Source organism: Rana temporaria, chromosome 8 (assembly GCF_905171775.1).
Source record: "Rana temporaria chromosome 8, aRanTem1.1, whole genome shotgun sequence".
NCBI classification, from domain to species: domain Eukaryota; kingdom Metazoa; phylum Chordata; class Amphibia; order Anura; family Ranidae; genus Rana; species Rana temporaria.
The window spans coordinates 1,523,473-1,535,940 of NC_053496.1; the positions used below are offsets into that span (position 1 = coordinate 1,523,473).

At 46.9% G+C, this 12,468-nt stretch overlaps 1 protein-coding gene across 2 annotated transcripts in view; it reads right to left on the minus strand.

Annotated features, from left to right (window-relative positions):
• Positions 1-609: 609 nt before the first annotated feature.
• IFFO1 (intermediate filament family orphan 1) overlaps positions 610-12,468 on the minus strand; it is a 59,639-nt gene continuing 47,780 nt past the window's right edge. For both annotated transcript variants that reach the window (XM_040361185.1, XM_040361184.1), the window contains exons 6-9: positions 8,817-8,937; positions 5,597-5,692; positions 4,001-4,131; positions 610-1,405 (exon numbers count right to left, since the gene is read on the minus strand). In XM_040361185.1, the coding sequence (XP_040217119.1) occupies positions 1,315-1,405; positions 4,001-4,131; positions 5,597-5,692; positions 8,817-8,937 (439 nt within the window). In that variant the 3' untranslated portion in view covers positions 610-1,314. The remainder of the gene's footprint in view (positions 1,406-4,000; positions 4,132-5,596; positions 5,693-8,816; positions 8,938-12,468) is intronic.

The following is a 12,468-nucleotide window of genomic DNA, read 5'->3' on the forward strand; positions in this document are numbered from 1 at the left end:
GATTCAGTAAGAGTTAGGCCGGCCTAACTCAGAATCTACGCCGACCTATGTTTAAGTGTATGCTCAAACAGAGATACGCTTAAACATATCTAAGATACGATGGATGCGCCGTCCTATCTTAGATTGCAATATTTTGGATGGCCGCTAGGTGGCGCTTCCATTGCGGTCGGCGTAGAATATGTAAATGAGTTTATACGCCGATTCACGAACGTACGCCCGGCCGCCGCAGTCGATTTACGCCGTTTCCGTAAGGCATTAGCAGGCCTAAAGTTATTCCACCTATTAGGTGGAATAACAATGTTAAAGTATGGCCGCCGTTCCCGCCACGAGATTCACATTTTTTACTTTGTTTGCGTAAGTCGTCCACGAATCGGGATTTACGTCGTTTACGTCCACGTCTAAATCAATAGGCCCGTGCGGCGTACGTAGCCGCAATGCACACTGGGAAATGTAGGCGCCCGGCGCATGCGCAGTTAAAAAAAAACGTAAAAAACGTGAGGTCAAGCCTCATTGCCATCAAACACGCCCCCCTCCAACACATTTGAATTCAGCGCCCTTACGCCCGCCTGCTTTAGGCTACGTCGCCGTAGATTAGCAGGCAAGTATATTGAGAATCATTACTAGCCTAGCTAATTTACGGCGCCGTAACTTTGCTCCTCTCTACCTGAATCTACCTATTTTTCTTTAGTATATTTAGGCCTAGCTTTGCTCATTGGAAATTCCCTGCTTCTGGTAAATTTTACACTGCTTTATCATCTGCAGTCTCTAAATTCATGGGAGGTTGATAGCAATTGGCCAGCGGCAGGTCAGGGATCATGAAAAGGTCTTCTTCTCATTCTAAGCTAATTTTATTTTGGCTTTGGAGCCGATTGATTGGCTGCTGAAGGTTGCTGCAGTTTGCGTGTCATCATTGGCGCTGCCAATATGGAACAGCCTGAGCACGGGCGTATAATCCCATCGAACTCCATCGGCATGTGACGCCCATACATTCCCCGTAATATTCCCAGCAGACTAAAGTGAATCATGCCTAGCACCCACACCTATATAGACAATATCTACAGACGTTATTGCAGCTATACGTACAGGATAAAGCATCAAACCCCTATATATACCAAGCCAGAGAGCCCCCTTCACCCCCAGGCTCTGTTCAGCATTGCGCCCCCTTTTGTATCCCCAGAGTCTAGCAGCTGCACCCGCTGGTCAATTTTCTGCACTCAGAATCCGTCCCGGGGAATGAACATCAATGCATACAGCGTCACGCCGCCCTGCAGGCAGTGGTGGCAGGTGCAGAACGAATTCCGAGTTCCTCTTTTATCATCTGGCCGAGCTGTCCGAAGACGGAACGTCGCGGTCCGAGTCCTCGGGGTCCTCGTTACAGGCCGATTCGCTGCTGGGGGGAGGAGACCTGAGGAAAGAGGAAAGGCTTAAAAACTGACCTCTGACCCACCATTCAGACTTACACAGGTGTACCGGCTCCTCCCCTTCAGTCTTACACAGGTGTACCGGCTCCTCCCCTTCAGTCTTACACAGGTGTACCGGCTCCTCCCCTTCAGTCTTACACAGGTGTACCGGCCCCTCCCCTTCAGTCTTACACAGGTGTACCGGCTCCTCCCCTTCAGTCTTACACAGGTGTACCGGCTCCTCCCCTTCAGTCTTACACAGGTGTACCGGCTCCTCCCCTTCAGTCTTACACAGGTGTACCGGCTCCTCCCCTTCAGTCTTACACAGGTGTACTGGCTCCTCCTCTTCAGTCCTACACAGGTGTACCGGCTCCTCCCCTTCAGTCTTACACAGGTGTACTGGCTCCTCCCCTTTATTCCTACACAGGTGTACCGGCTCCTCCCCTTCAGTCTTACACAGGTATACCGGCTCCTCCCCTTCAGTCCTACACAGGTGTACCAGCTCCTCCCCTTCAGTCTTACACAGGTGTACTGGCTCCTCCCCTTCAGTCTTACACAGGTGTACTGGCTCCTCCCCTTCAGTCTTACACAGGTGTACCGGCTCCTCCCCTTCAGTCTTACACAGGTGTACCGGCCCCTCCCCTTCAGTCTTACACAGGTGTACTGGCTCCTCCTCTTCAGTCCTACACAGGTGTACCGGCTCCTCCCCTTCAGTCTTACACAGGTGTACCGGCCCCTCCCCTTCAGTCTTACACAGGTGTACCGGCTCCTCCCCTTCAGTCTTACACAGGTGTACCGGCTCCTCCCCTTCAGTCTTACACAGGTGTACCGGCTCCTCCCCTTCAGTCTTACACAGGTGTACCGACTCCTCCCCTTCAGTTTACAAAGGTGTACTGGCTCCTCCCCTTTAGTCCTACACAGGTGTACCGGCTCCTCCCCTTCAGTCTTACACAGGTGTACCGGCTCCTCCCCTTCAGTCTTACACAGGTGTACCGGCTCCTCCCCTTTATTTTGCAAAGGTGTACTGGCTCCTCCCCTTTAGTCCTACACATGTGTACCAGCTCCTCCCCTTCAGTCTTACACAGGTGTACCGGCTCCTCCCCTTTAGTCATACACAGGTGTAACGGCTCCTCCCCTTTAGTCATACACAGGTGTACCGGCTCCTCCCCTTCAGTCTTACACAGGTGTACAGGCTCCTCCCCTTCAGTCTTACACAGGTATACTGGCTCCTCCCCTTCAGTCTTACACAGGTGTACCGGCTCCTCCCCTTCAGTCTTACACAGGTGTGCCAGCTCCTCCCCCTGGACTGAAACGGCTTCCTCTGATTTCACTGCACACTGCGAGCTTCTCACCACGTGCATTAGAAGCTGCAGCAAGTCAGACGGAGCCCCGCCCCATTTCCTGGCTGGAGGAGGAGACACGCGCCGAACGAAAAAAAAATGTTTCCATTTGTTATCTACAAAAAATTTGTTTCATTCGTTTTCGGAATTCATTTCATTTATTCGAATTCAAATCGATTCAAATTTTCCAAAATTTGGTCAAATTTAATTCAATTCGTCTGAATTCGGAAAATGTTAATTCTATTCGAGATTGAATTTATTCTAATCAAAATTCGATTGTATTTCCTTCTATTCCATTCTATCCTATTGTTTTTTCTATTTTATTTTATTATTTTCCAATCTAATTCAAATTTAGTCTATTCGAAATATGAATTTCGGAACATGGTTATATTCTTTTTATTCTATTGTTTTATTTTATTTTCTATTCTATTGAAATTTTGGAAAATGGTTCTATTCTATTATTTTATTTTCTATTATATTATTTTTTAATTCTAATTTATTATTTTTGAAATTCCAATTTCAGAAGAAGGTTATATTCTTTCTTATTTTTCTTTTTTAGTCTATTCTATTCCTTTATGTTCTATTCTATTTTATTTTCTATCACATTGCTTTATTTTCTCTTCTATCCCTTTATTTCCTATTCTTTTATTCTGTATTCTGTTCCGTTTTACTCTATTATATTCGATTATTTTATTTTCTATTCTTTTCCTTTATTTTCTGTTCTATTTTATTCTCTTCGGAAATTCGAATTCGATTCGAAAAATATCTGAATTTGAATCTTGTCCGAAATTTTGTTGCCTTATTTCTGATTCGTTTATTATCACTCGGAAATGCAGATCCGTCCGAATTTCTGAAGAACGAAACATTTGTCAGAATTTCAATTTTCGGAACGAATGTCCTTGGGCGACATCCGGCATCACCAAGTACTTTCCTCCACAGCCTGACTTCCCGTGGCCCCACCCTTTTCATTCATTGGATCTTTGTTCTGCCAGTCATGGAGGTGCAGCACCATTTGTGGGTGGAATAGTTGTGTAGAAACGCCCCCTCCTCCAGACCGACACCCACCCACCAAGGATTTTTTAATATTTGCATAACCCCTCCCAAGAGCCCGCCCACTGCTTGTATCGGGGGGGGGGGGGGCTTTATAGAGGAGACCTGAGACACGGCGCTGCGATATTACAGCACAGTGTAGGCCCCTCCCACCAGTGATGACATCACCGGGTAGCTGCGCTTTCTGAAATCAGATGCTGGTTTTCTCACCTGTCCTCTGATTGGTTGATCAGTCTCCGGCACGTCTCCATCTGCACATCCAGCCCTCGCTTCATGCTGCACATCTCCATGTATTCATGCAGGTGGCGGGTCATGTCGTCCTTCGCTGTCGCCAGTTCCAGCTGTATATAATATATAATGAGACACCAATGATGGGACACCAATGATGGGGCACTATTCCTCCCACTGACACCAATGATGGGACACTATTCCTCCCACTGACACCAATGAGGGGACACTATTCCTCCCACTGACACCAATGAGGGGACACTATTCCTCCCACTGACACCAATGATGGGACACTATTCCTCCCACTGACACCAATGATGGGACACTATTCCTCCCACTGACACCAATGATGGGACACTATTCCTCCCACTGACACCAATGATGGGACACTATTTCTCCCACTGATACCAATGATGGGACACTATTCCTCCCACTGACACCAATGATGGGACACTATTTCTCCCACTGACACCAATGATGGGACACTATTCCTCCCACTGACACCAATGATGGGGACGCTATTCCTCCCACTGACACCAATGATGGGACACTATTCCTCCCACTGACACCAATGATGGGACACTATTCCTCCCACTGACACCAATGATGGGACGCTATTCCTCCCACTGACACCAATGATGGGACACAATTCCTCCCACTGACACCAATGATGGGACACTATTCCTCCCACTGACACCAATGATGGGACACTATTCCTCCCACTGACACCAATAATGGGACACTATTCCTCCCACTGACACCAATGATGGGGACGCTATTCCTCCCACTGACACCAATGATGGGACACTATTCCTCCCACTGACACCAATGATGGGACGCTATTCCTCCCACTGACACCAATGATGGGACACTATTCCCCCCACTGACACCAATGATGGGACACTATTCCTCCCACTGACACCAATGATGGGACACTATTCCTCCCACTGACACCAATGATGGGACACTATTCCTCCCACTGACACCAATGATGGGACACTATTCCTCCCACTGACACCAATGATGGGACACTATTCCTCCCACTGATACCAATGATGGGACACTATTCCTCCCACTGATACCAATGATGGGACACTATTCCTCCCACCGACACCAATGATGGGACACTATTCCCCCACTGACACCAATGATGGGACACTATTCCCCCCACTGACACCAATGATGGGGCACTATTCCTCCCACTGACACCAATGATGGGACACTATTCCTCCCACTGATACCAATGATGGGACACTATTCCTCCCACTGATACCAATGATGGGACACTATTCCTCCCACTGATACCAATGATGGGACACTATTCCCCCCACTGACACCAATGATGGGACACTATTCCTCCCACTGACACCAATGATGGGACACTATTCCCCCCACTGACACCAATGATGGGACACTATTCCCCCCACTGATACCAATGATGGGACACTATTCCCCCCACTGATACCAATGATGGGACACTAGTCGGGGGATAGGAAGGCTCGTTCCCCGGCTGTCCCCCCCCCCCCATCTTCCTCAGAGGAGGGTCCCTTTTCCTGGGGCCACCTCTGGGTCTCTTACCTCGATCTGACCAATGGTCTCCTGGTATTCCTTCTCCCGATTCTTAAAGAGAGACTCCGTGTCTTTGATCACCTCCTCCAGACTGTCATCCTGGACCTGCAAATGAGACGAGGAGATTGTGATACATTCCGAGGGGTTGTCACTGACCTTCCTTAGGACCACCGCACACGTCTCACCGCACACGTCCCAATCTCACCGCACGCGTCCCGATCTCACCGCACACGTCCCGATCTCACCGCACGCGTCCCGATCTCACCGCACACGTCCCAATCTCACCGCACACGCCCCAATCTCACCGCACACGTCCCGATCCCACCGCACACGTCCCGATCTCACCGCACACGTCCCAATCCCACCGCACACGCCCCGATCTCACCGCACACGTCCCGATCTCACCGCACACGTCCCGATCTCACCGCATACGTCCCGATCTCACCGCACACGTCCCAATCTCACCGCACACGTCCCGATCTCACCGCACACGTCCCGATCCCACCGCACACGTCCCGATCTCACCGCACACGTCCCGATCTCACCGCACACGTCCCGATCTCACCGCACACGTCCCGATCTCACCTCACACGTCCCGATCTCACCGCACACGTCCCGATCTCACCGCACACGTCCTAATCTCACCGCACACATCCCGATCTCACCGCACACGTCCCGATCTCACCGCACACATCCCGATCTCACCGCACACGTCCCAATCTCACCGCACACGCCCCGATCTCACCGCACACGCCCCGATCTCACCTCACACGTCCCGATCTCACCGCACACGTCCCGATCTCACCGCACACGTCCCGATCTCACCGCACACGTCCGATCTCACACGTCCCAATCCCACCGCACACGTCCCGATCTCACCGCACACGTCCCGATCTCACCGCACACGTCCCGATCTCACCGCACACGTCCCCATCTCACCGCACACGTCCCGATCTCACCGCACACGTCCCAATCTCACCGCACACGTCCCGATCTCACCGCTCACGTCCCGATCTCACCGCACACGTCCCGATCTCACCGCACACGTCCCGATCCCACCGCACACGTCCCGATCTCACCGCACACGTCCCGATCTCACCGCACACGTCCCGATCTCACCGCACGCGTCCCGATCTCACCGCACACGTCCCAATCTCACCGCACACGTCTCACCGCACACGCCCCAATCTCACCGCACACGTCCCGATCTCACCGCACACGTCCCGATCTCACCGCACACGTCCCGATCTCACCGCACACGTCCCGATCACACCGCACACGTCCCGATCACACCGCACACGTCCCGATCTCACCGCACACGTCCCGATCTCACCGCTCACGTCCCGATCTCACCGCACACGTCCCGATCCCACCGCACACGTCCCGATCCCACCGCACACGTCCCGATCTCACCGCACACGTCCCGATCTCACCGCACACGTCCCGATCTCACCGCACACGTCCCGATCTCACCTCACACGTCCCGATCTCACCTCACACGTCCCAATCTCACCGCACACGTCCCAATCTCACCGCTCACGTCCCGATCTCACCGCTCACGTCCCGATCTCACCGCACACGTCCCGATCTCACCGCACACGTCCCGATCTCACCGCACACGTCCCAATCTCACCGTACACGTCCCAATCCCACCGCACACGTCCCGATCCCACCGCACACGTCCCAATCCCACCGCACACCTCACCGCACACGTCCCGATCTCACCGCACACGTCCCGATCTCACCGCACACGTCCCGATCTCACCGCACATGTCCCGATCTCACCGCACACGTCCCGATCTCACCGCACACGTCCCGATCTCACCGCACACGTCCCAATCTCACCGCACACGTCCCGATCTCACCGCACACGTCCCGATCCCACCGCACACGTCCCGATCTCACCGCACACGTCCCGATCTCACCGCACACGTCCCGATCTCACCGCACACGTCCCGATCTCACCGCACACGTCCCAATCTCACCGCACACGTCCCAATCTCACCGCACACGTCCCAATCTCACCGCACACGTCCCGATCTCACCTCACACGTCCCAATCTCACCTCACACGTCCCAATCTCACCGCACACGTCCCAATCTCACCGCTCACGTCCCGATCTCACCGCACACGTCCCGATCTCACCGCACACGTCCCGATCTCACCGCACACGTCCCGATCTCACCGCACACGTCCCAATCTCACCGCACACGTCCCAATCCCACCGCACACGTCCCGATCCCACCGCACACGTCCGGATCTCACCGCACACGTCCCAATCTCACCGCACACGTCCCAATCTCACCGCACACGTCCCGATCTCACCGCACACGTCCCGATCTCACCTCACACGTCCCAATCTCACCGCACACGTCCCGATCTCACCGCACACGTCCCGATCTCACCGCACACGTCCCGATCTCACCTCACACGTCCCGATCCCACCGCACACGTCCCGATCTCACCGCACACGTCCCGATCTCACCGCACACGTCCCTGATGTAAGAGGGGACTCTGTAGGGGACCCTGATGTAAGGGGGAGGGGGCTTTGATGGGGACCATGATGTAAGGGGGACTCTAATTAGGACCCTGAGGTAAGTGGGACTCGGATAGGGACCCTCAGGTAACGGGGGACTCTGAATGGGACCTTGAGGTAAGGGGGAATCTGATGGGGATCCTGATGTAAGGGGGACTCTGATGGTGACCCTTTTGTAAGGTGGCACTTTGAAGTATGAAAGACTCCGATGGGGCCCTGATGTAAAGAGGGGAGGGGACTCTAATGAGGAGCCTGATGTAAGGGGGACTCTGAAGTAAGTGTGATTCTGTTGGGGACTAATGTAAGGGTGGAGTCGCTCATTTAAAAAACTGGATTTTTTTCTCGTCCTGTAAGATATAAGATGAGAAGTTCGGAGTCTCGCCCCCCCCCCCAGGTCCAGAGTCCTCAGGGGATGAGGGAGGAGTCGAGCCTTCCTCTGGATCATGATTGGCTATCGGGTTCTATATTTGGAGGTTTTCTTGGCGGAACTCATCAGATGTCACATCCAGGAAATGATAACATTGAAATAAAGGGGATCAGCAAAGTGTTCAATTATCAAGAAAAAAAGGGGATTGGTTGAGTTTACAGCTAAGCTCCTCCCACGAGGAACCCCTCTTGTATATCTAGTGGGGGGGGGGGGATATCATACTGACTTTACTATAGTTCCGTCTGCCGGGGGAAATGAGTAATTACCTCTCCTTGATGCTCAGCGCCAGATATCGCATATCCGGAAAAATCCTCCCACAATAGCAGAGTCTCCTCCGTCTCCTCCCACGCCAAACTGTCGCAGTCGTCCTCGAAATCATAATCTCTACTGTAAGAGAAGAAAAGACGGCTATAAGATATATGTATAAAAAATAAGATCATTATAATAAAAAAATCTGGATGTTTTACAAGCGGAAACCTGGAGCCGCCCGAACTCCACCCCTCCCCCAATAAATAAAATGTAGGTCTGTGAATGTACGGCGCCGTGACACGCCGGTGACCTGATCACCAGCGAGAAAAGGGGGCGGAGAGACTTCCTTCCCTGTAAAAAAATAAGTTTCTTTGCACTTTAAAATGTTTTATTAAGTTATAAATGTGTCATTTTATCACTGACCCTTGTTATAATGTTTACATCATTAATTGGTACACATTAATTATTTATTATTATTATTATTATTATTATTATTATTATTAATTATTATTATTATTATTTAATTATTAATTATTACAAATTATTTAATAATTATTAATTATTTATTATTATTATTATTATTACTATTATTATTATTATCATTTAATTATTATTAATTATTATAAATGATTAATTAATTATTAACTAGTTAATTATTATTATTATTATTATTATTATTATTATTATTTTTGTTTAATTATTATAATTTATTATTTATTTATTTATTATTATTTAATTATTATTAATTATTATACATTATTTATTATTATTATTATTATTATCATTTAATTATTATTATTATTATAATTTAATTATTATTAATTATTACAAATTATTTATTAATTATTAATTTATTATTATTATTATTATTATTATTATTATTATTATTATTATCATCATTTAATTTTTATTAATTATTATAAATGATTAATTAATTATTAATTAGTTAATTATTAATATTATTATTATTATTTAATTATTATTAATTATTATAAATTATTTATTAATTATTTATTATTATTATTTAATTATTATAAATTATTATAAATTATTAATTATTTATTATTATTATCATTTAGTTATTATTAATTATTATTATAAATTATTAATTATGTATTATTATTATTATTTAATTATTATTAATTATTATAAATTATTAATTATTTATTATTATTATTATTATTATCATTTAATTATTATTATTATTATTATTATTATTATCATTTAATTATTATTAATTATTACAAATTATTTATTAATTATTAATTTATTATTATTATTATTATTATTATTATTATTATTATCATCATTTAATTTTTATTAATTATTATAAATGATTAATTAATTATTAATTAGTTAATTATTATTATTTAATTATTATTAATTATTATAAATTATTTATTAATTATTTATTTATTATTATTATTATTATTATTATCATTTAATTATTATTAATTAATATAAATTATTAGTTATTTAATTAATTAATTGAAAAAATTAACTAATTAATTAGTCAGGTTGAAAAAAGACACAAGCCCATCCAGTTCAACCATAAAAAAAAAATATATATATATATATCATATAATTCCAATTCTATAACCACAGTTGACACAGTGTATATACAGGGCCGCCATCAGGGGGGTACAGGCATTACACCTGTAAGGGGCCCGATGGTCCCCAGGTGCCCGGCTGGCTCCCCTCCCGTTTTATTTTATTTTTTTTAAATTTCATTACACCTGTAAGGTCCCCAGGGCCCCTTACAGGCCTGGCTTGCCCCCCCCCCTCCCGATTTTTTTCTTTTCTTTTGCATTACACCTGTAAAGGGCCCAATGATCCCCAGGGGCCCTTACAAGCCCGGCCCGCCCCCCTCCCATTTTTTTATTTTTTTTTGCATTACACCTGGAAGGGGCCCGATGGTCCCCAGGGCCCCTTACAGGCCTGGCTTGCCCCCCCCCCCCCCCCCCTCCTGATTTTTTGTATTTTTTATTTTAGCCCTGCCTAAAGCTGTGTAAGGGCCCCAAAATTTGTGATGACTTCCCTGTGTATATATATATGGTGGTGGGATAGCGCTGTGCTAATGTTCTTTTCTTTTTAATTTTTGCAAATATCTTTTAATCAGCTTAGTGGGGGGAGGGGGAGGGAAGGGGGAGGGAAGGGGGGAGTTGATAGTTGATAGAAGAAGAAATAAAATAATATATTATTTATAAATGTGTAAAGGATTCATTCAATGCTGCTTATGACCACTGGGTGTCACTGTTGTAACACTTTTCATCACAGCTTCCCCTCCAATCATTTCCCAGGAATAAATTGTTACAATGGGTTAGATTCAGGTAGCTTTGCGCATTTATTACGGAGGCGCAGCGCACCGTTTTGCCGCTGCGCCTCCGTAAATCACCTGCGCTACGCTCAATTCACGGAGCAGTAGCTCCGTAAATTGCGTGTGCGCTCCGGAAAACTGCCCGGCGTAAGCGCGCGCAATTTAAATGATCCCATAGGGGGCGTGGATCATTTAAATTAGGCGCGTTCCCGCGCCTAGCGTAGTGCGCATGCTCCGTCGGGAAACTTTCCCGACGTGCATTGGGTAAATGACGTCGCAAGGACGTCATTTGCTTCAAAGTGAACGTGAATGGCGTCCAGCGGCATTCACAATTCACTTACGCAAACGACGTAATTTTTCAAAAACGCGATGCGGGAACGACGGGTATACGTAGCATTGGCTGCCCCTTGCCAGCCTTACGCAAAAACCGACGTGCGCAAACGACGTAAACTGCGTACGCAGGGCGCGCCTACGGTTGTGAATCGGCGTTAGTATGCAATTTGCATACTATACGCTGACCACTACGGGAACGCCACCTAGCGGCCATCGCAAGAATGCAGCCTAAGATATGCGGGCATAAGAGCCTTATGCCAGTCATATCTTAGGCTGCAGTTGGCGTAACGAGGTTCCTGAATCAGGAGCATACGATACGCCGGCGCAAGTAAGCAATTGCGCTGCGTAACTATGGTTACGCAGACGCAATTGCTTATTGAATCTACCCCATTGTCTTCAATTATTGTAAATAAAGAGAAAGCCAATTGTTACTTTTTAGGTCTCATGCAGATGGGCGGGGCGCACGCACCTTTTTTTTTTTGTCCGCAGCGGAATCGGATCGCATGAGTGGTCACACCCCAGTTTGCAGTTCGCACTGCGATGCGCCAACTGATTTGGGGGTGTCTTTAACCCCTTCCATACCGGGGGGACCTATTCCGGAACTTCTCTCCTACATGTACAAATCATCATTTTTTTTGCTAGAAAATTACTCAGAACCCCCAAACACTATATATGTTTTTTTTTAGCAGACACCCTAGGGAATAAAATGGCGGCCATTGCAACTTTTTATCTCGCACGGTATTCGCGTAATAATTTTTCAAACGCCTTTTTTTGGGGGGGAAAAACGGTTTCATGAATTAAAAAATAACAAAACAGTAAAGTTAATTCATTTTTTTGTAGAATGTGAAAGACGATGTTACGACAAGTAAATAGATACCTAACATGTCACGCTTCAAAATTGCGCCCGCTCGTGGAATGGCGCCATACTTCAATAATTAAAAATCTCCATGGGCGTTGCTTATTTTATTTATTCTTGAATCGTTGCTGGCGCTCTAACGCACGTGGCGATACCTCACATG